Source organism: Amblyomma mixtum, chromosome 3, assembly GCF_055824585.1.
Source record: "Amblyomma mixtum isolate Tamu chromosome 3, ASM5582458v1, whole genome shotgun sequence".
Classification (NCBI taxonomy): domain Eukaryota; kingdom Metazoa; phylum Arthropoda; class Arachnida; order Ixodida; family Ixodidae; genus Amblyomma; species Amblyomma mixtum.
In genome coordinates this window covers 414,886,061-414,909,089 of record NC_143014.1, presented here as the reverse complement: position 1 = coordinate 414,909,089, position 23,029 = coordinate 414,886,061, and the positions used below count along the sequence as shown (strand labels likewise).

General features: G+C 49.6%; 1 protein-coding gene and 1 long non-coding RNA gene across 3 annotated transcripts; one reads left to right on the top strand and one right to left on the bottom strand.

The window, feature by feature from the left end:
- Positions 1–2,958: 2,958 nt before the first annotated feature.
- On the bottom strand, positions 2,959–14,284 carry LOC149357724 (uncharacterized). Of its 2 annotated transcripts, none has more exons than XM_089577960.1 (3): positions 14,150–14,284; positions 13,943–14,066; positions 2,959–3,531 (listed from the first exon to the last, which is right to left on the bottom strand). In XM_089577960.1, the coding sequence occupies exons 1-3, from the start codon at positions 14,237–14,239 to the stop codon at positions 3,260–3,262; spliced, it is 486 nt and encodes a 161-aa protein (XP_089434086.1). In that variant the 5' UTR covers positions 14,240–14,284; the 3' UTR covers positions 2,959–3,259. The 2 variants fall into 2 exon arrangements, with proteins under 2 accessions (XP_089434086.1, XP_089434087.1); XM_089577961.1 differs by having other exon boundaries at positions 13,943–14,036.
- A 600-nt stretch (positions 14,285–14,884) lies between these two features.
- On the top strand, positions 14,885–22,709 carry LOC149357723 (uncharacterized). Its single transcript, XR_016289926.1, has 3 exons — positions 14,885–15,298; positions 21,477–21,592; positions 22,436–22,709. It is a non-coding gene; the product is annotated as an uncharacterized LOC149357723 (long non-coding RNA).
- The last annotated feature ends 320 nt before the right edge of the window (positions 22,710–23,029 follow it).

Here is a 23,029-nt window from a genome sequence, read left to right as displayed (position 1 = left end):
CCTCGTAGTCTAACTCGGCAGGAGGAGGTATCAGTGCGCCGGATTCGGGCAGGGGCGGCCCTGACCCCATCTGTCCGTTATCGGTGGGGTGATAAATATCTGCCAGCAACTGACAGGTGCCCTCACTGCGGCGCTGCACCGGACATTTGTGATGTGCGGCACCTGTTGTGGACTTGCCCAGCGACGGCCCCTATTAGAAAACGGCTCCTCAGGGAGGTCGGCCTGTGGTGGAACCGCGACGGGGACTATGTGAAGTGGACTATGGACAATCACTTCACCAGCAGCCTATGCGAGTACCTCGCCGAAACTGGTCTACACTCCTTCTTTTAACTTTCTGTGACCTACATTCCACTCCCCCTTTTCTCAACCTATGCCTCAAGGCAGACTTCACGAATAAAAAAAAAGCACCCCCTGAATTTATTTCACCGTTTTTTCCGGCCAGTACGCCCTCAGTCGAGCGCATTTCACTTTCAGCAACTGCCGCTGGAAGATGGTTCCAGTTTGATTCGTGCCTCAGGTACCCGTTATTTCAATGCGCAGGTCTGGATTTACGCCTGTCACGCAAAATCTGCTCGCAAGACACGCGCGTCCGCACCGCAAGAGGGTCCAAGCTCAGGTGCGCAACTATATAGGGCAGCCGTGCGTCAGTAAGCGTTCGCTGTAGTATACACAGCCCAATGCGCTGGAGAAAAGCGCGATAACACTTCGCGCGATAACCGCGGCTCACCAACATACTCCCATTTAGCAAAACGTTCAGTTGGGCGAGTTGGTAGATATTCATGATGTAAACAGCGCTCGTCTTGTGTCCCTTCTTTTCTTGTCCCTTGTAGTTCGCGCTGTTTACATCATGAATACTCCCATTGTTCTTTTCGGCTACTTTAACTTTCCTGCAATAAACTGGTCCGACCTTTCCACCACTACATTTAAAGATAACAGAAAGCGATTTTGTCAACACGTGTCTAACCTTTGGTCTGTCCCAGCTCGTATCAAACCCGAGACAAAGCAATCATTCCTCCAACATACTCGACCTCGTGTTAACTTCTCACCCTGTCTGTCAGAAGCGGTCTTTGAACAAGGATTTCTGGTTGCGAAAATCCATCCGGTAAGTCAGCCCTCCTGTAATTTAGCCAGTCGTCTTTAAGCGACTGCTAAATTACTCGAAGCACAGATGATCGTTCCTTAGAGCTAGTTTTCCTCAAATTATTCGCGGGAACAATTTTCCGGGATGGCTTATTCGCGGGAAAAATTCTTCGTGGCAGCTTTTTGATTTGCAAGCAAAGCAACGAAAGTTAGGTCCTCGCGAAAATTAAGGCGTTCATAGTGTATGGCTTGCAGTTCGACTAGTCGCGAGGAAGCTTCTTTCGTGAACTGGCAGGTGCAGCGGTGTCTTTTTCAGAAAGCGGTCGCGAAGAAGCAAGCTGCCTGCGCAGTACTAAAGTTCGTTCCGAATGCAGCTTTCTATTCCCCGTGTATCGACACATCGCGAGGTCGCCGAGGACGCCGAGAGCCTATGGCTTCACTGCCGAGTTTCTGGCACAACGTTGTCAATGCCAACGCATGCAGCGCACATCTGTCACTAACGCCACGTAGCTTAACGCACGACTGAGGTGTCCACTGTTTCAAGAGGGCAGCTATGCGCCTTTCATTTGCTTTCCAAGCTCCTGCTCCATTGGTTTCGTAGATTAAAGCGCGACTATAAGGTGTCCACTGTCCCAAGGGGCCAGTTATGCGCCTTCCCTTTGCTTTCGATGCTCAAAGTCATTTGAAGGTAAAAACCGGTCGTACGGCGAAAGCTTCTCTAAGTACCGTAGCGAAGCTTTCGCTTCAAAACATCTTGAGCCTGCTACCGTACTCTGCACAAGAATACCGGCCACGCTTGCCCCAAGATGGCGGCCGCGAAGCCGATGTCCACCCTGTACGGCAGTGTGCTACATCGGGGTTCCCTAGGTTGATTGGTGTCACCTTTTCGCGCACTTTTGCGTGCGTTCTCAGACACCCTTAGAGCGTATGGGAGCGGTGGTCTCGGTCTCAAAGGAGATGCCCTCGACTCAGCGTGGAAAGCTGAGCCAGAAACCAGCTCTTAAGTGACAAGGGGCAAATCTTTTCTTTAAAATTTTTTCCCGCGCTCGCACCGAGTAGTTAAGACTGGCGAAGAAAACCAATAGGGTGCGCTTTTGACCATAAATAACAGAAAACTACAAGCGTGCAGAGGGTGGATGTATCCAGGTTAGTCAGCGAAGTGGTCGTGCGAAGAAGTTTGAAAAGCGTAGTGAGCAGTTTGGCAGGGCAAAATGCAATGGAGGTGCGTGAACAACTTCCCATTAAAAAGTGCTCTTGTTCAGAATTTCGGCGTATAGAACGGCTGCAATTTTTAGTCACTCCCCTCAGAGCTTACTACTCCCTGTTAGGCCTCCGATCCCAAGGTCGTGGAATGTAATGCTGACCGCGGCGGCCGCATTAAGAAAATACAAGAAAAAAAATGGTTTGGTTTGGGTGCACTGTGCGACGCGTGCATATTACGGAAATGCCGGCAGCTGAAATTCACCTGTCGTCTGAAAGCCCACGTGTATATACATCTGTGTCAATAAACCACACACAGCAAAGCAAAATAATTTCGATGATCCCGAAGCGAAGATTTTTAGCTCCAAGTTTGCAGTGTGTATGCGCATCCTTTTGCTGTTCATTATCATCGCCCCACCAGCGTGATGCTTAAACTGTATTTTGTTCGAACCTAATGTGTTTTGCAAGCAGTTTCTTCGTAATTTCCCTTGATTATTGTAGTGTATATGAGGAAATCTTCTGCTGTCTGTAGTCATAATTGGCCACCAGTGCGCTTGAATGCGACCTGCCTCCACTGCATTTATTTCTCTTTTCATGTGGCTTTTATAAAAGCCGAAGGCATTTGCCTATTCTCAAAAAGTGTAAAAGTGTACATTAAGAAATGAAGTAGACAACACCTTTACGCATATCATCGTCAGTTTTAATATTCGTTCGTCTTGAGGGCAAAATTCATTTGAGGTGCATTGGAGTTTTTCCAAATATTTCAGTTCGGGGATGGCCAAGCGTAAGCTTTCAAGGAAGCCTGTGCGTAGAACGTGATTATACGAATACAGGATCCGGGAAAAGATGTCGGGGTACATCCCGATGATAACAGACTGTGCTTCAAATGACATTACACAGCGATGTGTGCGCAGAAGCCAGTGTTGCGCCTTGGTCCATTCGAGATCGGCTTAACTCGAACAGACGAGCGCCGTCGCCTTCATGCGGAACAGGCTGAGCAGCCCGGTTGATCCCGGAAACAGCTGCCGTCCAAGATGCCCACCGAAGGGGAATTCCTTCCACAGAGACAGCTGCAGGGCAACGTGGCATGCACTGGATTCCGAAGCCAAGCATGGGGCACAGTAGTCGATGATTCGTCCCCAGAAGGGGCCCCTCGCTGCCTCCAGGTGGTCCAGTCGGGCCCAGCATGGTCGCCCAAGTTCCCCTTCACGATGGCCCATTCCTCTGGAACACAGCCTTCGAGACCCGGTGCTGGAACAGGGCGAGAAAGTACAGGTTGCTCAATAAAAATTGCGCGTACATTGGAGAGATTTTCCAGGGGTGGTAAAGTTATCGCTCTATGGGAGCTGGTCGTTTCAGATCTAGATTTCGATTTGACCATGTGCACATTGACGCAATTGAGGCCATGCAATCTACTCCTACTCTGTTTGTTATGGCAAGTTTTACAGATTTCTCCGTACTGCTAATATGAAAAGAGGACTTCTCTGGCACCCTTTAAATCAACGCCTAAAAATGTTCTTTAGTATTTATCAGAATCAGATAAGAATTAGTGCTTGAAGTTACTTAGATCAAACGCACTGCATTTCCTGTGGAAACGATTCGAAACCGATGCTTCCACCAAGCCACTGCAGCACAGACTTGTTTGAACATTCACTTTTTCGGCGTACCATTATAGCGACCGGAACGTGTTATACCAGAAGATCTGCCGCAAAACTGTGGAGTTGTTTCGTGAAGCTTTGTGCCGCACGCTACGACATTATAGTGTCGCTGCGGGTATTTAAAATTAAAAAACGCAAAAAGTATAGAGTGTCGGGTGACAGTAAGTACGAAGGGTGGCTTTTTTGGAAGCACTAGCAAAACTAACGGCCACATACAGAGAACCGTCATTCCGTGAGGGCTAGAACGGTGGCATCGCAGTGGTTCTGCGTGGTCGTATCTTGGCCTTATAACGATTATACTACTGTTTTCAATACACGAGTTTGCAATGACGCGTCTGGTTCTCTCACTCGATGTCACCGAACTATGGATGCTTCGTAAAACTCGTTTCATTGCTGAGCATTACTCTTCGAGGGCTAGTGTCGGCGTCGCACCCAAGCGCACTTCCTGCACTTTATTCGCCAGTGGGCTCTCCAAAAGTGGTTTTACTCTTAAGATTTGCTGGCTAGCATACGAAAGAGGCATTTTCTTTTCTCAGCCAAAAGTATCCTCCAGGAAGTACGTTCGTTCAATCTCCTTAGGAGGAATAGCGGCGCACGTTTGGTCAGGTGCTTTTCAATTTTTTAGGCAATGCTTTTTCTCTGAGTCAGCGAGCAGGGAACAAAATGAGTGGATAACGAAAGCACTGCTTAAGCACTTAGTCATTCTGTTTCAGCAACAGTTAGGCAGGGGAGAATCGCGAAGAAGGACTCGACTGAGAACGACGCTATCTTGCTCCGCACCGAATGTCCGCCAGGTTTTCCAGCCTGCGGGAACGTACGCACAGTGCATGCCATAGAGCGCCGACGCGAGTCTTTACGTCGAATATGCATCGATGCCCGCCAAAAGGTGCCTTTGGTGAACACAGATCGGTGTTAAAATACTATCGCCATAAAAATGAAAGGACAGCCCATATACGGAAACTGGCAATTGGTTTTTGAGGAAAGGAAATCGCGCAGTAATGCCTCATCTCGGTGGGCATCCGAACAGCGCCTTAAGTGAAGGAAGGAAGGCGGGAGTGAAAGAAGAAAGAGAGGTGCCATAGTGGAGGGCTCCGGAATTATTTCGAATTTTACCTAGCCGGCACTAGCCGCCCGCCTTCAGCCAAGTGAGATCACGTGTCCGAATGTGCAAAGTTGACACTAGCGCTGAATTGTATGGCATGAATATTTTTCCTTTCAAGTACCCCGCTTTACTGCAGCAGGCTACGCTTCCCATTGAATATATTTAAACAAGTGTTCCACCAAACCATCAGCGCGCTGAGAACCTCCAACCTGCTCCCCTCAATATTAATCGGGCATTGAAATTCCTGTTCGTTTTCGGAAAGGAACATCGCACAACTCAAATGCCGGCCACCACCATGCAACCTGTGCCACCAAAAAAGACGAGACCACAGGAATCAGGGCATCGAGTAGTTACGCGGCTATGTAGACTACGACTGAACACCAGCACTTTCGCCTTTGCAGAACCCAAAAATGCACCTTCCATTCTTTCTTATACGATATTGAAGCACACAGGCTGTGTCGCTGCCGCTGGCCTGCCTGCTGCATTCACTGCTGGTTGCACCTCACAGCTGATGACAATGACGATAGGCGCGTTCGAAAGTGCTGCATATCGCTGTGAAAACCAGGACCAATTAACTTGCAACACCGTAACAGTCCACGCACTCGCGTCCCCACGTTCTACGGGAGTCGGCCTGGCTGGCTTGCATTCCGAAACACTCGGTAGGAATGGCAATGCAATTACGCATCGTTGTTGGTGAGCGTTCTGGGGAGCTCTTTTTTTTTTAAACGCTAACACAAAAAAAAAAATAATTGACACGCATGCACTGATTACCAATCTTGTTGAAACTGCGAGCTGGTGTCTGCAGTGACTGCAGCAGATCAACATAATGTGCTTCATTTCTGCCAAAAGTAATGACACATCTACTGCACCGGGTTGCAGTGCACAGTATGCAAAAAAGAGAACAGCGGGCTCTCTGAACGGACAGTGAAAGACGGGCAAAACGCCTGTGATACAAGCACCCACACCGTATACACAGCGCGGAAGCGACACCCGGATAAGTCAGGGTCACGAGAGGCCCGCTGGCACTGTACTCACTAAGGGGCCCTAAATGTCTGGAAACGCCATTCCTGCCGCCCGTCAAGTAGTCCCATTTTCTTGTTTTTGTTTGTTCTTAGGGCTGGGGGAATATAAGCAATTTTCGAAGAGCTAAAAGCCCTCTGTTGCATACAGTGAACAACTGAAGTAGTACAAGCTCAGTATTATTCGAAACAAATCTAATGCCTCCTCAAGTTCTTGGATAGTTTTGAATTAACAGGCACGAAATTCGAATACGGCGCGCAGTAGTGTCTTTCGACAATGGATTTGAAAACACGAGCACACTGGGACGTCGTACGTAGCTCGGCCTCGCTGTGTGGGAAATTGTCTCCCAGCGGGGAGGAGGTTTCCCCGCCGGTACACAGCGCCATTTGTGTGGCGGAATCCGTAATGCGCATACCTGTCACATTGGGCGACGCGACAGGGCTGAGCTAGCTTTCGTAAGCCTTGCCTTAGAGCCCAATATCGGAGGCAATGGTTCAAACTCGGGTCACTCACATCAACTCATATTTACGGCAAATTGTTCATTGTCGTCTTCAGTAGAAAAGGGTAATTTTCCTCTTCGTATAATGTGACGGTCATAGAGTGAATATGCATTTCCTGCTGTGTGTACCCTATCAGAGATAGCGCTCAGCCTTTCGACAGCTACGATCACAGAGAGCCCCTCGCTGTTTCATGCGGCTGTTCGTTTTGCATGAATATTAGCACAAGTAGCGAATAATGACACGTATATTCGATATGTGTTCGATTCTTTTACAGTTCCTTTTGTATTCGATTTCGCTTTAGCTGCGCTATTCGTATTTTCTTGGCTTCCCTTTCCCAGTGCAAACTCTCATCTGAAAGCGGAACCCATCGCCACCGCACCATTTCTGAGGCTTCGGAGTGCCAATCCGTTGTCGCCACAGGGTTAATACCGCATTGCCTCTACACAGCGCCACGCGCTCCCATGCTCGCTGCAACAGCGGTTGTGCCTGTATTGACTGCCCCGAGCAGCAGAGGTAATCGGCCCGATATTGGAAACGTATCGGCAAAGGCCGGCGCTACGAAGGACCAGAGTGAAACCATCCATTTCCAGTACTGGACACATTACCTGCGCTGCTTGGGTGAAGAGGACAAAAAGTTACGGCGGGCACTTAAGACTATATTACTTGCTGTGAATGCGAAAGCAATAACGTCTCATAGAGAGTTCTGTTGCGAATTGTTTTGCATTTTCTTGCGGATTTGTGTCCCCTCGTTTTCGTTGGCCACTCCGCGTTTGGGTGCCAACTGCTGCAGCCCTTTGCCATTTACTGTTTCCCTTTCCCATCATGTCATGAGGCCTGTCGCATCACGCGATATTACACTATAGCGATATGATATGTCACGTGTTGCACACGTGCTTCCTTTGGTCACATGGGTTGTAAATTGAGTATTCACATCAAAGACCTATGATGCCATCGATACCCTGAAGGCCTTTCACTTAAAGGCCTTCACCATTAAGGGCTTTGAACTGAAGGCCTTGAACCTGAAAGCCTTTACCCTCAAGGCCATTATCGCGGTCATGTAATTAATGACCCTCACCTTTATTTAGTACCGTTATCATTCCGTCAATGCCCAATATAATGAACTCATGTCGTTACCGAGTTTCGGGGTGCCGCTTATTCCAGACGGCGCTGGGTTTCGTTGCCGATGAGCCGTACAATGCTTTCGCACTGAAAAGGGTCGAGCGCGGACCAAACTGCATCGCTGTGTTCATTCGTGGCCCCGCAAATGTGCTCTGCAGAGGACGCTCGGCACGACTGCTTTGTGAACGGCGAGCTGCCCACCGGACAGCGACGCTTTCCCTCTCCTAGATCTCTCGCGGGAGGAAGCCCTATGCGAGGACGTTGCTTCGTGCCAGCAGAAAAAGAAGAACAAAACCCGTTCAGCGAATGCGGCGCCAGTCGAGAAACCAAGAGTATCGAAGGTCTCTGCAGCGAAACCTTGGAAGACTCTGCTCGTGTCGCTACAGGCGGAGAAGCTTCAGGGTATGGGTACGGTGCGGAGCAATAGTGTATGAAATTATTGCAACGGAAACACGTTTAACGGGCACGAGCACCATCGCGTGCATTTAATGGACGCGCCAAACACGGACTCGGCAGCAGATTGCGAAGCCTCTAGGATCCACATCCAAACGATTCAGCTGATGTTCACGTGGTATGGAATATTGAGGAAGGATCACTTGTCTTCCTTTGTTGGAGAATTAAGGCGAGCATCTTCCGAAAACCGACATGAACAACTAACGTAAACAGCGAAGCTGGCGCCGAACATGAAGACTCGGCAGAAGCCGAAATGTTACCAAATAATCCGAAAATTTCCATCCGAATCGTATCTTCCTGAAGCAAACAAAACGCCCGAAGGCTACAAACGAGAAAACAGACAAGCAATCAGCATTATACCAACAAGCTCAGCAGGAGGTGCCCAGGATTAAAGCTTCAGCCCGAAGCGGGATTCGAACCAGCGGCGGCGCATTCCGATCGGCGATCCAGAGCAAGCTGTCTTTCTCCGTGAAACCGAAGACTGTCACAGTGAGCGATTTGGATTCAGATCCTCAGCTGCGATTTTATCGCGCTCCTTCGCTGAATCCGAGACCTCCTCCGGATCGCCGATCGAATCGGCAATTAGACAACTCTGCGCGTTGTAAATGGTAGCCTCTCGCGCTGACCGTTAGATGTCGCCATCTTCACTTTCCATCCGCTCTTTCGGCACTGCAGAGCAGGGGGAAGGCGCTTGAAACAGCGAATGCTGCGAGCAACGCTGCACGCGATGCCCCCCACGAAGAAGTGAAGCTGCGACGCTGTCTCCGCGCGCACAGCGATGGAGGCGGTGTCAGCACCTCCTCCACTTCGTCACGCGGGTCGCTATTTCCTGCTCTAGATTTCGTAATTGGAGCACGTAATTTTGCACCTCTCACTCATGTCCAAACAATTTTGTTTTGTCCGTCTCTAAGTCGCATCTTTGGAGCCTCCATCTTCAGTTCCCGTAAATTCTTCCCGCCATGGGGCTTTTTGTTGTTCTAATCTAGGATTTCTTTTTTTTTTTCTCTCTCTTAGAATCGTCTCCACGAGACGATGGAGGAAGACGCACTACACCTGCTAGACGCATCTACTGTCTGCGCTCGCCTCCGCGGACATCAGCGCGCCAACAGCGCAGGTTGTTCCCGCACACTGCGCAAGCTAGAAGCAAACGCAAACATTAAGAGCCACGAAGAAGCCAGGCGCCTCATCACTGCCACCGAAAGGCCCGTTCTGCACGGAAAGGAGCAAGATGAGAACAACCTCAAGCGAGTAACGCCAGAACACGTATCAAGCGACGAATCGTCAGCCTGCGAGTCCAAGGGCCCCCTGGACCTCACAACAGACACTCATGGCACTGTCAGCAGTGAACCTGTCTTCACAGCGCCTCTTACACCAGAGCCGCCTACCCTACGTCGCTACGACAGTAGCACCCCTGACAACCACACAACTCTGGCTTCAGGAAACGCCCTGACAACCAACCTTCCTGCTACATGCTGCGCCGAAGCCATCGAGCAAGATGCCTGCGTTGATGAGGCAGTTCAAGAAACGTTCCCACTGAGCACAGACACGCTTGAACTTGTCATGGAGAGTGCTACACAAACCAGCCCTGACCACAACAGCCGGCGGCACGCTCCCGAGCACTCCAGCAAAACTGGAACTGTGGAAGAATCTGCCGCAAGCACAGGAAATGAATTTGACCACCTCCCCGCAACCCCCGACATCGCTGAGTCTGCCGTCAGTGAAACCGCACATCGCCCTGCCCAGCTTATCAGCGATGCATTCACGGAAGCTGATTATTCACGCACTACGCGTGATTATGCAAAGAAAAAGCCAAGCGCAAAACCCCGCCGCCGCGCCCCTTCCTCTCACAAGGCGGCCCCAACCGGAGCAAGCGCAAAGCAAGCCCCTCCTCCCGGCAAGTCCGCGGCGGCCCAATCGGCTCCGCCCGCTCCTGCGTCGTCTGCTACGAGCGACCTCGGCCCGTCTGCCGCCCGCTTCTCTGCACGCTCGCAGCAAGTCAAAACAAAATCGAGAATCGCAACCATCCTCTGCTACCCTGCGGGCAGCAAGGCCAACCTCCTGTCCATTTCGAGGGATGCTGTTGCCGCAGTCTTGAGCAAAGAACCCGCTGTCAAAACTGTACGAGTTCACCAGCAGCGCAATGTTATATATTGCTGCGGATAATATAATACCACAGCTGAACCCCCGCACCTTCTCGCATTCGACACTATTTGTGACGTAAAGGTGCGTGCCCTAGAAGCTTGCGGACACACATGCTCCGGCCGCCTATTCAGGGTTGACCGCGCTTTCACAGAAGAAGACACAATTGCCGGAATCGAGAGCAAGGTTCCCGTTCTCGGGTGCTCCCGCAGAGGAAACGATGTCATACTCCGATTCGCTGGCACCAGGCCACCGCAGGAAGTGGCTTTGTTCAAGTTACGACGACAAGTACAGGCTCGCCTTCCCCGTCCTCTTCAATGCCTTCAGTTGCGGCATATTTGGACACGCCACCGCTGCCTACAAAACCAAACCGCGCTGCCTGCGATGCGGAAATGACCACCATGCATCGCGATGTGAAGCTGAGAAGGCTGGCTACGTTAACTGCCGCGGTGCACACGCCTGCACCGAGCCTCGCGGCCCTCGCTGGCAAGAAGAGCGTCGCATCGCGTTACCCTGGCAACTTCTGGGAAGTACATGTCCAGGCAGCAGTGAGCTGCACTCGAAGCTCAAAACAGAAGTCTGGCGCAAGCAACCCACCGCAAGAAGGCACCATAGAGCCCCGCGAAGCTGCACACAACTCCGAAAGCCTGACAGAAGCCCCAGTGCCTCAGTCAACGCGCGGCACCCGCTCATACAGAGATGCTTTGAACCGACAGAGCGCTCTGTCGGTCTCCTTGGCTTTTTCCTGTGGCTGTCTTTTTTATAGCGCAACTTGGTTCCTTCAAAGCAATGCACCAACTTGCCCAACAAGAAGTTCTACGCAGAGATGCCGTGGAGGGCCGCACATTGCGGCGCAGCCCCCCCCGGGTGAGCGCGACGTCGTTATCGCGGCGCTCGCCAACCGCCCCCATGGACGCACTCCCGCCCACTTCACCCGCACTAGAACTCTGCGCTGCGGCTCTCGCCGCTCAGCAATCACTCAGCCATAACCATGGCTAACTCACCTCACGCCTACCTCGCGAGGTCATCATCGAAGTCCTGTGCGCGCTCGGAGTGTGTGACATACGTCAGGTGTTTTAAGGCGAAAGCCATTAATGCTTCATACTGTCGTTAGCAGCCGTGTCGGCAAATTTGTCCGTGTTTTCCGACATGCAAAACAAGCCCAACTACATGCTTCTGAGTATTAAGGCGAAAGCCTTTATACTGTCGTTAGCAGCCGTGTCGGCAGATTTGTCCGTGTTTGGCGTCACTACTTAAAAAGAAACTGCGTCGAGGCTGGGAATCGAACCAGGGCCTTTGGCATTTGAAGCGGAGACACTACCACTCCGCCAAGAAGGCTCAAGGTTTGAGCATGAATAAAGGCGCATCTAGTGAATGCATGGGTTTCACAAAAAGAAGGAACAAAAATAAAAGAAAAATAAAAGCACTAAAAATAAGAAAATAAACAAAAACACAGAACAAAATAAAGGCAATAAATTATGGAAAATAAAAATACGAAAAGAAACAAAAATAAAAAATGAAATAAAAACAAAACTAAAATATATAAAAATAAATAAAAACAAACACTGCGCCAGGAAACGCTTTCGCCTTGCAGCACTTCTGCTCCGCACGGCGTGGAGTGCGTCGTATACCGCAGGGCAGTGCAATCAGCCCTCATCTCTTCAGCATGGCCCTTTCTCGACTGCCACAGTGTGCCTGGCCGCCTCACCTGAAGCGCGCGTCGCCATATATACGCTAATGACGTCGCGCTTTTCGTCACTTCGAAAGCACGCAAAGCTCTGCAGGACGCCTTGGGTGCTGTCGCTGTCCCTTTGAAAAACATTGGGCTAGAACTGACTCCGTCCACAACCGAGGCCCCTCTCGTGCACCGGCGTCCAGCTGCTGCGCGTAGTCGCACACCGCAGCTTTGCCCCGAGGGAGTCCCCTTGGCGAAGCCAGGCTAAATACTTCGGGCTGCACACACCTGGTGAACTGAGGTGGCCAAACTTGACGGCGAAACCGAAAGAATCGCCACCATCGCCAAACATCACGGTGACTGCACAGAGACTCTCGTTGTGCGAGTGTGCGGTGCTGGAACACCTTTCGTTCCCAATGAGCTCACCAGCTACAGTGGGCAACGCTCTACAGGCACTTGTTGCATTTGTCGATGCGCCAATCTACACGCAAAGTTCAGCGCCGCCTTCATATCGTCCAGAGCGCCATAGCCTGCGCCTCCAACGGGTTCGCGCGCCGCCGGGCCGCGCTCCGTGCATTGCCGGCCGGCCACTTCGACCCCAGCCGTGGTGCTCGTAGCTTCACCTCCTCCTCCCTGTGCGTGCGTGCGTGCCGAGAAGAGAGGCACTGGTCCGAGAAGCACTGGAGGCAGAGCCGAGAAGAGAGGCCCTGCCTCTCTTCTCGGCTCTGCCTCCAGTGCTTCCCGGACCAGCCTCCACTACTCTATCCCTGACGCAGTGCCGTTATAGTGTCTCTACGGCAGACATAACGCTGCGTCCCCACCCAATGGTTCGCGTTCCTGGCGGAACTCAACGCGAACCATATGCAGAAATAAATCTGGGTTTTTCAACATGACGGCGCACCAGCACATTATCTGGCGAAGGTTCGCGACTGGCTGGATCCAAATTTTCCGGAATGATGGATGGGTCGCGGATCCCCAAATATGTCCTGGCGTCCACGCTCACCTGACCTGACACCCTGCGATTTTTTCGTGTGGGGTTTTGTAAAATCCATCGTGTACAGCACAGGGACACTCAGCACTGTTCACGAGGTGAAAGTGTGCATTGAGGCTGCGTTCACCCGAACTGACGACACCATGCGGGAGAACGCTTTCAACGGATGCTTCAAGCGCTTTGAGAAATGCATTGAAGCAAACGGCGGCCACATCGAATGCTGAGCTCAACACTGCCTCAAGCACTGCCCCATAAACGGGCCTGTTCAGGGTCACCCCAGTCCTGTCTGGCGACAGCTCGCGCAGCACCGCTGCTCCGCACCCTTACCCTCTACAAATAACCCAGAACAACACATTAGCAACGCAGACGGCGTGGCGCAGCAGCTGCTCTTAGTCTCACCTGAAAATGCCATGAACATTTATTGCATTTAAAGTTCGACATCGTCATATCGCAGTCATTGGCAGAAAAACAAAAGCAGACGACGAGAATGAAGATTGGAACGCTTTCTGCGATAGACAAAAATCGAACTCTTTGAACTTGCGGCAACCTCGCGCAGACAATGTTTACTGCGTCCAACATTGATACAGTAGTCAAGAAAGTTATTTCAAAGCAACCGCGCTACCCTCCCCCACCCTCCCCGGTAGAGGGCTCGCTTCTCCGGTGGGTGCGAGATGGCGCCACGGATACCACTGCTGCGAAGTCTTTCGGTTTTTGGTTCGCGACGGTGGGGATTTCCAAATAATTCACATCGAATCAGGCAAGGACACCGCCCAAATATAGCACAAAACAATATTGACCACCAAATGCAAGCAATGTGCGAAATTTGAGCCTGAACAAACGTGCCGTTAAGCCGAGAGAATTTTTTTTCTTTACTCTGATTTACGCAACAGTCGTCCAGCGCTACGCCTTTCCTTGCATGCACCTACTGTCGACCACCAGACAGACTCAATATTACAAACGAGTACAAACGAATGATGTGCCATTACTAACAAAAACCCAACTTACCTCTAAGGGATGCAGTTCTCGCAGCGCATGTAGTCGGCGTAGATCGATGTCTTGCGGTGAAACCGAGTGCTGAAGGGTCGCAGCTGGAGCCCACCTGATCGGAGACGACGACCGACGCCAGACGCTAAGAAAGATGGGTGGCAACAGTTTTCAGAACCGTCCAGCCAGAATATCATGCTCTTAAGGCCCGTTGGGTTCACGACTTACCTGGCTCGTGGTACGAGACCGACCGCACGGCTTGGACGCCCGCTTGAAGGGCTCTGCCCTTCGTCTCCATTCTCGATTTATGGCAGTCATAACCGGAGCTCACTGTAGCAGCGGAACAAGGCTAATCGAAATGCCTGAGTGGAGCTAGAATACAAGGCATAGTAAAAGGTATCATGGCACAATTCTAAGCAGCCGCCCTCACATTGTGGTCGCTATATATTGTAGCTATAAGGAGGTTTACCTGACACGCTGATAGGAACGCCTTGCTGCCAGGTCAGCCTCTGTTCGTTCTCCTCAGCCAAGCATAAGAGGTGGCACTGAATGTGCGCTGCCAAGCCAAGGCTCAAAAGAATTCCAAAAGAACATCAGCGCGCGCAACGGCCGCGCGCCCAGACCTGTGCTACCTGTGACCTGTGATACATGATGATGATGATAGCCGAAGGTGTGGCTCCGGCCGAAATTAATCGCAAAACTCGCTACTCTGCGCAGAGCTCTTTCTTAGGGCCCGATTCTTGGTGTTCGCCATCGAGGAAGGAAAGAAGAGAGTTTTCCTTCCTCCATGCTTGGCAGCAGCAGCAGTGATGATCACTATATTAGGAATTAGCCGCATAGGGGCGCTAACTACTCTCCCACTGCAATTCCTTCGCTCGCAGATGGGTCGCATGGAGAAAATTATATCTTTCTCTAAGCAGAAATCATCAATCCGTGGGGTTCATGCAGCGCGATAATGGCGGTGCCGCCGGTGTTGTTCGGCTTTTCGCAAGTCGTCGCATGTGTCTGTCTTTTGTTACCTCGAACTGCGAGAGGTGAGCGACTTTCGAGAGCACCACGATGAGACAGGTCGTCTGTGCAGTCACCTGACGTGCTGTGCAAGGATGTATTGTGGCGAGAGGCCGTACCGAACTGTCGAGCTGTATGGCGCGGTCGCCAACTGTGAACGTCGCTTGGTGGTGGTGGTGTAAACTTTATTGGCCATGACAAATTACATGTGGGTAGCAGAGCCCCCCTCATGGCCTGCGGGAGTGGCCCACACAGTGGGTTCCTCCCTTACAAATGGTGTGCCAGACCCTGGAGGGCCAGCCTGTTAGAGGCACTGGTGATGGCGAGTCGTTGGTCTTGGAGTGCTGAACTGGACATCAGCTGTTCCCAGTAAGTGAGTGCCACCTCTGGGGGAGGGGGGTGCGGGTAAGTGGAACAGGTGAGCAGAACATGCAGAAAGTCGCCTGGTTTGCCACATAGTCGACAGGAGGAGGAGAATAGGTCAGGGAAGCGTCCGTACATGACTGTCGGGTATGGGAGTGTGCGAGTTTGAAGCCTGCGCCAGAAAGTTGATTGCGTGGTTGATAGCGAAGGGTGAGGAGGTGCGTATATCTGTCTGTTGGAACGATAGTGTTGTAGGATGTCACTGAAATTTAACAGGCACTCCCCTTCGACGGAGGAGGCGGTGTGCTCACCCGCCCGGAGGGTAAGATCTCGGGCGAGGGCATGCGCCACCTCGTTTCCGGGTAGTCCGGCATGTGCTGGCGCCCAGATGAGCGTTACGGTTCTGTAGGGATTCCAGCGTCGGAGTATGCTGCTGGCTTGCCGAGAGATACGACCAGTGCTATAATTTAGGATTGCTGTTTGCGAATCGGATATAATTTTGGTAGCGGCTGAAGAGGAGATGGCTAGAGCGATAGCCGCTTCCTCTGCCGTGGTTATGGATGAGGTAAGAATGGTTCCTGCCGTGATGGGGCGGCCGTCACTGCGAACAGCCACTATAGCTGCCCGTGCGCCTGATGCATAGAGCGAGGCATCAGTATATGCTACATTGGGATCCTCACCGTAAGCTCTGTGTAGTGCTAAGGCCCGGGCCTCTCTGCGCTTTTTATCGCGCTCCGGGTGCATGTGTTTAGGGAGGGGGGGTATCTGAACTGCAGCTCTTATGGGAGTGGGGATTGTGTCAGTGCCGGGTATAACACCGACAGGCGATATGCGAAGAGACTGCAGAAGAGCTCGTCCTGCGGGGGTGCGTGTGAGTCTGGCTAGTTGTGCCGTTTTGGTGGCCTCACAGAGTTCCTCGAAAATGTTATGTATTCCTAGTCGAAGAAGGCGCTCTGTGGAAGTGCATGGGGGAAGGCGTAAAGCTGTGCGCGTACTGCTCCGAATGAGGCCGTCTAGGCGTTCTCTATCTTTCGCTAAGAGGGGCAGATACGGTAGTGCATATGTTATTCTACTGGTGATGTAAGCCTGTGTTAGTCGAAGCGTGTTTGGTTCCCGTAGGCCCGATTTTCTGTGTGCCACACGTTTGATGAGCCTAGTGGCTTGTTGTGTGTGCGTTTGTAGCGCTTGGATCGTGTCAGTGTGAGAGCCAGAAGTAGTGAGAAACATTCCCAGTATGCGAACCTTTGGCACTGTGGGAATCGGTTCCTTGCCCAAAACGAGCTGAATATTCGGTGGTGTGCCAGACATTCGGTGGGGTTTGTATATGAAAAGTTGCGATTTCGTGGGGGAGCATGAGAGCCTTCTATCATGGACGTACGTGCAAATGATATTTAGTGCTGTTTGTAAGCAGTGTTCTATCTCCGCGTCGCTACCTCGGCATGCCCATAGTGTAATGTCATCGGCATAGAAGCTGAAGTGTAGGTTGGGTATCGACTTGAGTAATTTAGGTAATCCCATCATGACTATGTTAAAGAGGGTCGGGGTGAGGACCGCTCCCTGTGGGGTGCCTCGTGCTCCGATGTTGATGTCGTTTAAGGAATGCGGGCCGAATGAGAGATGGGCCGTGCGATTACTGAGGAAATTAGGTAGAAAGTCGAAACTGTCAAACTCTAATGTCTACACTGAAAAACACTGCGCTATTTACTTGCGCTGCTTACTTGTTTCGAAGGGAAAAACCAGTGTAGTGTATTGGCGATGGACATGATTGCTAAGTGCTGTTCTCGGGCGTTCAGTGACTCTTTTGCATGCGTTACACAATGAATCATTAATTGTGTTGGTAGAATTCAGTGCGGCGTCGATTATTCCGAGCGGCCTCGGCTAGCGACAACCCGGCATTGATCGGCGTACTCGGCGGCTTTAAAGTGAGCGGCGTCTGATTCGGGAAGTCTCCACTTTTGAGCTGTTGTCACAAGGAAAATTCTTTGAAGTGCTTCCGTTCGTAGTAATGTTTTGTATTAGATGTCGGATTCGGTGTGTTACGGGTGTGAGCTAGTGCGGTGAGATGAGGATTGTGGAAAGCTGTGTATTTGGGCCGTGAGCAGAGATTCCGCTGCGCAGGTCATCGAATGCAACAAATGGTGTCGTATATTAGCGCACTTGCCGCTGCAGTTGACATTGTTATTGTGAGAAGCCGACGACGAGGTGTCCTTGGCTCCTGAATAGGGCGCACAAAGAGGTTGACGAAGCTCGCTATTCATTCTCCACACAGTAGCTCGTCATCGTCCTCTCGCGGTAACAATATAAATGAGTAAAAATTTGGGCTTCTTACGCACCAATGAGATGTAAGCGCAGCGTGAGTGAACGTTGTGGCTGGCATTTAATTGTTGACATCCGCTCTCGTGTTTTTAATCTTTGTAAATATCATCTTTGTAACTAAAGTTGTCCATTTGCTCGATCGTAATCTACTATCGTTGTTTTTCACTGCTGCCACAACTCACAAGGGTGTAGAAACTGGTGCTGTAGGTTATGGAATGGTATATATAACATTTGCTACGCGTATCATGTGAGTGGCCTACAGCGGTTGTACGGTCGGTGATTTTTACAGAAAAGAGAACAGTGCACCAGGTCTCGGAGGAAGGAAAGGCTTCAGGTGAACCACTGAAGCAGATGACTTGACCGGCCGGCCTGCGCGGCCGGCCTAGCTGCGAAAACCTGATACAGGAGGGACTGGAAAAAAAACCCAAAAAACTAAGGCACTCTGTTTTGTAGAACATGAAATAAAAAGCAATCTTTTTGCAAAATAAAACACCGTTATCATTATACTGCAATATCAACCAACATTTACTTTAATTTTGAGTTCATTGCGATTTTTACTTTTGACGCACTACATTACGATGCGGACAAGGAGCGAGAACAAGCGCCGCAGCCTTGGCTGCGTTGACTGCTATGTATGAAACGGAGTATACTTAGCTTAGGCTTGAAGAGGGAACGGAAGAAACTAAAGAAGCGGAGGCCCAGTAACAAGTTAGCAGGAAGAGGGAAAATAGGGGAATTAAAGATATCAATGCAGAACAGATATTCGGCTTTAACTGAAGGAGACGATCTAAATGTTCTAAGAATGAATGATAATGTCACATATTATTGCGAAGTGCGCAGGAGTAGGCAGTCGGATGGTTCGACATGATACCTGGAAGCTATCTCAGGAGACGAAAGATCTAAGAAACGCCAGAGCATTAGAACTGGCAGAGCTGACAAATAAGCACAAGGTAGCTGAAATGAGGAAGTTTATTATGGAGAGAATTGAGCATGCTCTAAACAATGGAGGTAGCCTAAAAGCTGCAAAGAGAAGACTAGGCATAGTCTAATCTAATTCAACTAATCTTATTTCGACTCTGAAATAGTCTGTGGTGTAAAATAAGTATGGACTTGACTGTCCAGTCTTATCGTAGACAGCATACAAGATTAGACTTGTTTGGTAGCCAGAACCAACACTAGGATGGGGACACTGTGTACCTAAGCTGGGGAATCTTCGTGCATGAACAGGGAACGCAGCACGCCGCCAGCCCGTGCGTTCGTATTCGTTGTTCATACTGCCATCACCTTTTACCCTGTCCACCAGAGAGTAAGTGGGCAAAAGGGGTGAAGGTGAAAAATTAGACCTGATAAATTTTATTCGAGAGTGCAGAGAGCTATATTTTCATCATTCAAGTAGATCTTCACCAAAAAGGAACGATCAGAGGTGTGGGCCAAAATTGTCAAAATTTTAAATTCACGGCATATCTGTAACACAAGAAAAAGATTTAAGAAAGTAATGGCAAAACTTGAAACACCAACTCAAGTTGACGCTGCAGCAAGCACGGCAACAGGAGCGTGAAACTGGTGAATATTGTTTCTATGAACCGCTTAATTGGCACTGTGGGTACTTGAAGTGCCAGATGTGTGTAGACGACACAGCACAGAGTTAGTACAGACAAGCGATGCAGCAAAAGGTGCAGTCAGAGCAGCAAAAAAACCATCGCACATTTACTGTTGCGTATATAGAAAATTCAGCGACAGCTGGATTGCGAAACGCTGATGGAAGTTGTAGCGTTCAGTAACTCAGGAAAGGAGTGTCAGAATTTTGCTGTGTTTCTGTCGCTACTTCACCAGCGTGCAAAGATGCCACATGCCATCCTACAGTTTCCCGCATTAGGCAGCATGGCATGTCATCCACTCGTCATTTTTATCTATGAAATACATGAGCGTAAACTTTGTGTTTGTGGGCAGTGTTTAGATCACGGGCTCTGAGTTGAACAAAGAAAGTTCAACTCGGCCGATGTTTTCGGAGTCTGGCCTAGCGTGTGAAGGGCATTTTAAATCATTTGGCGGCGTCTTACAACTGTGTGCTCATACTTTTTAAGGCCCGGTAATTGTTCCGAGGACAAAGTGCGCCAAACATAATGTGTAAATTCTGCATTGTCCACATACTAGGAGCTGACAATGTTCTCGGCGTGTGTGCTTTCCGATTGAATTATCGAATGCAGGCTTTAGAAAGCAGACACCACATGTTTTCATGGTTTCTAGCCTGCTTCACTGGTCAGAGGGAACTTCCACAAGTTTTCATTGAAATCCTTTTTTTTTTCTGTTCATAAAACACATAAGTAATGTGCACTCTCCTTTTGTATACATAATGCACTCAGCTCAATTACTACATCAATTAACGTAGCTACTGGTGTAAGTTGCGCACCTTTTTTTTAAAATTAAGGCAAGAAAAAATAGGTGCAGAAATTGCACGGATATTCTACGAACACATCCTGTAAAAGTATAGAAAGGTCACAACGCACTCTATATACTGTATACTGCCGCCTAAACATCCACTCCCCCAACTTGCCTTCCTTGCTGTCCAAAAAAAAAATTGACTCGAAGTATAGGACTTGTACTCCTTCCCACCCCATGTTGTGCAGTTCTCTGCAGAATGGCTTGGCAGTGCATGCACAGGTGCAAGCAGTAAATGTGCAAACGATATAGTTGCGAAGCCAGCAAGAGGCAAATGGAGTCACAAGGTGATCGAATAGTGCCTTCCCATGCTGCCCATCCGACTGGCAGGAAACCAAGCAGCAAAAATTGGGTAGTTTCACATTACGATGTGCACCAGAGGTAGCTGCAATGCGCTTTCTCAACTTTTCAGCTAGGAAAGCGATTGGTAGCATGAGCGAGCCTGATAAACGGCGCGCAGCTCGTCCCCTCGGCTCTGCAGCTGCAGACAACGATGCAGCTGCACTGATGCTTTCAAGCCCCTGTTGGGCGCACCCACGTGCTTGCTGGTAATGGTCTGGCACAGCAGGGAGAGTAAAATGTGCTAGTAAAACTTTTTATAAATGGTAATAATTTAGCGGTGCACGAATAATGTGAGTATATACTGTATTTTCGTTTCTCCTGCATCCTTGTTATTTCTCCCTCTGCGTGATGTTTTAAGCTCCTGTACCCAGCTTTTCAATGCAACGGCACCCAAAATCAGAAGAGTGCGACGAGTAGGCTTTGTAGTGGTTTAATATAAGCATGTGACCAGCATGTTTGAATGCAAACTTGCTTTGTACACAGTACCCATGCAACATGAAAACAGGAAGATTGTCTATCAGTAAAAAATGTTCTATTTCATGGAAGCAAAACAGTGCCCAATCAAGACATACAGAATGAGACTTGTAAACAGCAGGCACAGCGATACTCTGTTCTGCAGCTGATACTACACAATGGTGACCAGTGAAGAGCACATACTACATAGCAAAAACATGTTTAGGGAAGGTGGAAGGTGCTGCTTGGATAAAGTGAAATTATTTTGCAAGCAGCTGCACAAGTATGCAGGCAGAACTGCTTACAGGCCGTCATAACACAAAAAATGTGCAAGTGCTTTATTGTTGTCAGTACGGATGAAGGATCTTGCACATCAATGTAAACAACTGCAAAGCAATGGTCATCCTGATACAGCAACAGTATCTCAGCTGCCTTTGTGAACAGTGTATAAACTGGTCTTCATATTTTGCTAGTGCATCTATTGCAAGCAGTACAGCCACGAAAGCACCCTTACTGGGATGTGCCATCTCAAAGTTGTATGGCTCTGTGATTAGTTTTGTAATGCATAATTTGACTACATGACATTTGCTGTCGAGAAAAAAATCACATGAACTTCATAAATATCTGAACATAGGTGCTGGCCGCAACGAAAATGAGCTGGATGCTGTGCTGAAAGCTGTCCACAAAGGGCTTGGCGAGGACAACCCCATGGGTGCTTGAAGACATCCCTGCCGGCATCAATTTAACAGTGTAAGTAAAGGTTTTATCTATGCACTATGTCATCGTACAACTTAAAGGGATACTGAGCACAACTGTGTGCAACATTTCTTACTAAAAATTGGTTTTGCATCTTTTTGAAGCTGTATGTGGGTTGTTTTGTGTAAAAATTGCTGTAATCGCCAAGAAAAATCAAATTAAAAATTCATCGCTCTCTCCAACACTGAAAGCAAACTTGTGACGTCAGTACAAAAAAAAACATGAGTTCGTAATGACTGCTTCTATGTGAATTACAGTGCAGCTCAAGCTTGGGAACCTCTGTCTGCAAACTGTCTCGACATGCCGCAGCAGTATGCTTACAAGAAGGACCAGTGGTGGCAGCACCTGCTGATGCTGTTTTTACTGCTTCATCAGATGCAAAAAAAAGCTCAGTTTTCAGCGTTAGTGCCATGTTTGTCATCGTCCAGCAGTTGAAGGATTACTGAAGATGAACATCAATTTTCTTCAGTGTCCCTTGACAAAAGCGCAGCGCGAGACACAATGATGGGCATAAAGCCAAAGCAAGTAGCACATGGCTGTACTTTGCTGCCACAGCCTTTCATTGTGCTCATGCAACATGCAGCATCAGATGGCACTTGAGCCGGTCTGCAATGCCTTTGAGGGCATTTTGAAATGCTCATTTCAAATGTTTTATGGCAATAAAAAGTGTCTACACGCAGAAACGGGTAGAAATAGCATGAAACGTGAATGTGATCACACGAGCAGTCAAGTCTCAATCAAAGCACTGCTGTGGGTGCAACTGCAGAGGTATCTTGCACGACACAGCCTGATGTTAACTCGGTACAAGTGACTCATCAGTGCCGCGTGCCTTTGCAGAGTGATGCTACACAAGCTTTAGAGCCAACACAAGAGTCGCTCACCAGGCCTCAGAGGTGAACCTCCCAGTGAGCAGCTCCACTGATGTGTACTTGGAGGATCGTAGCGAGGCCGACCCTGCCAAAGTGTTGTTCACGTTGAAGGACATTGACGTGGTGACATACGAGAACAGTGCAGCTGCTGCCTGAACATTCACCCGTGGGGCAGCTGGAATCGCCAAAAAGCAAGGAGCAGCTGTCACAGTCCACACATGACAACAGGGAGTGGCCAGCCTCTTCGCAACAGTCACGGTCATGTAAGCACGCACTATAAATGCAATAAGTCTTCTAGTTGAATCGTCAAAACATTGAACTCAAGGCAGCCACCTTGAAAAAGAGACCAAGGGGTGCTGAGGCCGATCTGGCTACAGCAACTTGAGTAGCAGAAGCAACAGCCAAGGTGATGCAAGCTGCTGCTGATACACTTGGCAAATATGCTGCCTTAGCACATCAACTTGGTTATGTAGCTGCTGGTACCAAGAATTTGCTGTACGCCCATAAAGAGGTGGAGTGCTCAGAGGAAAAGGTGCTGGACCTTGAGGGGAGGTGCCGGCCT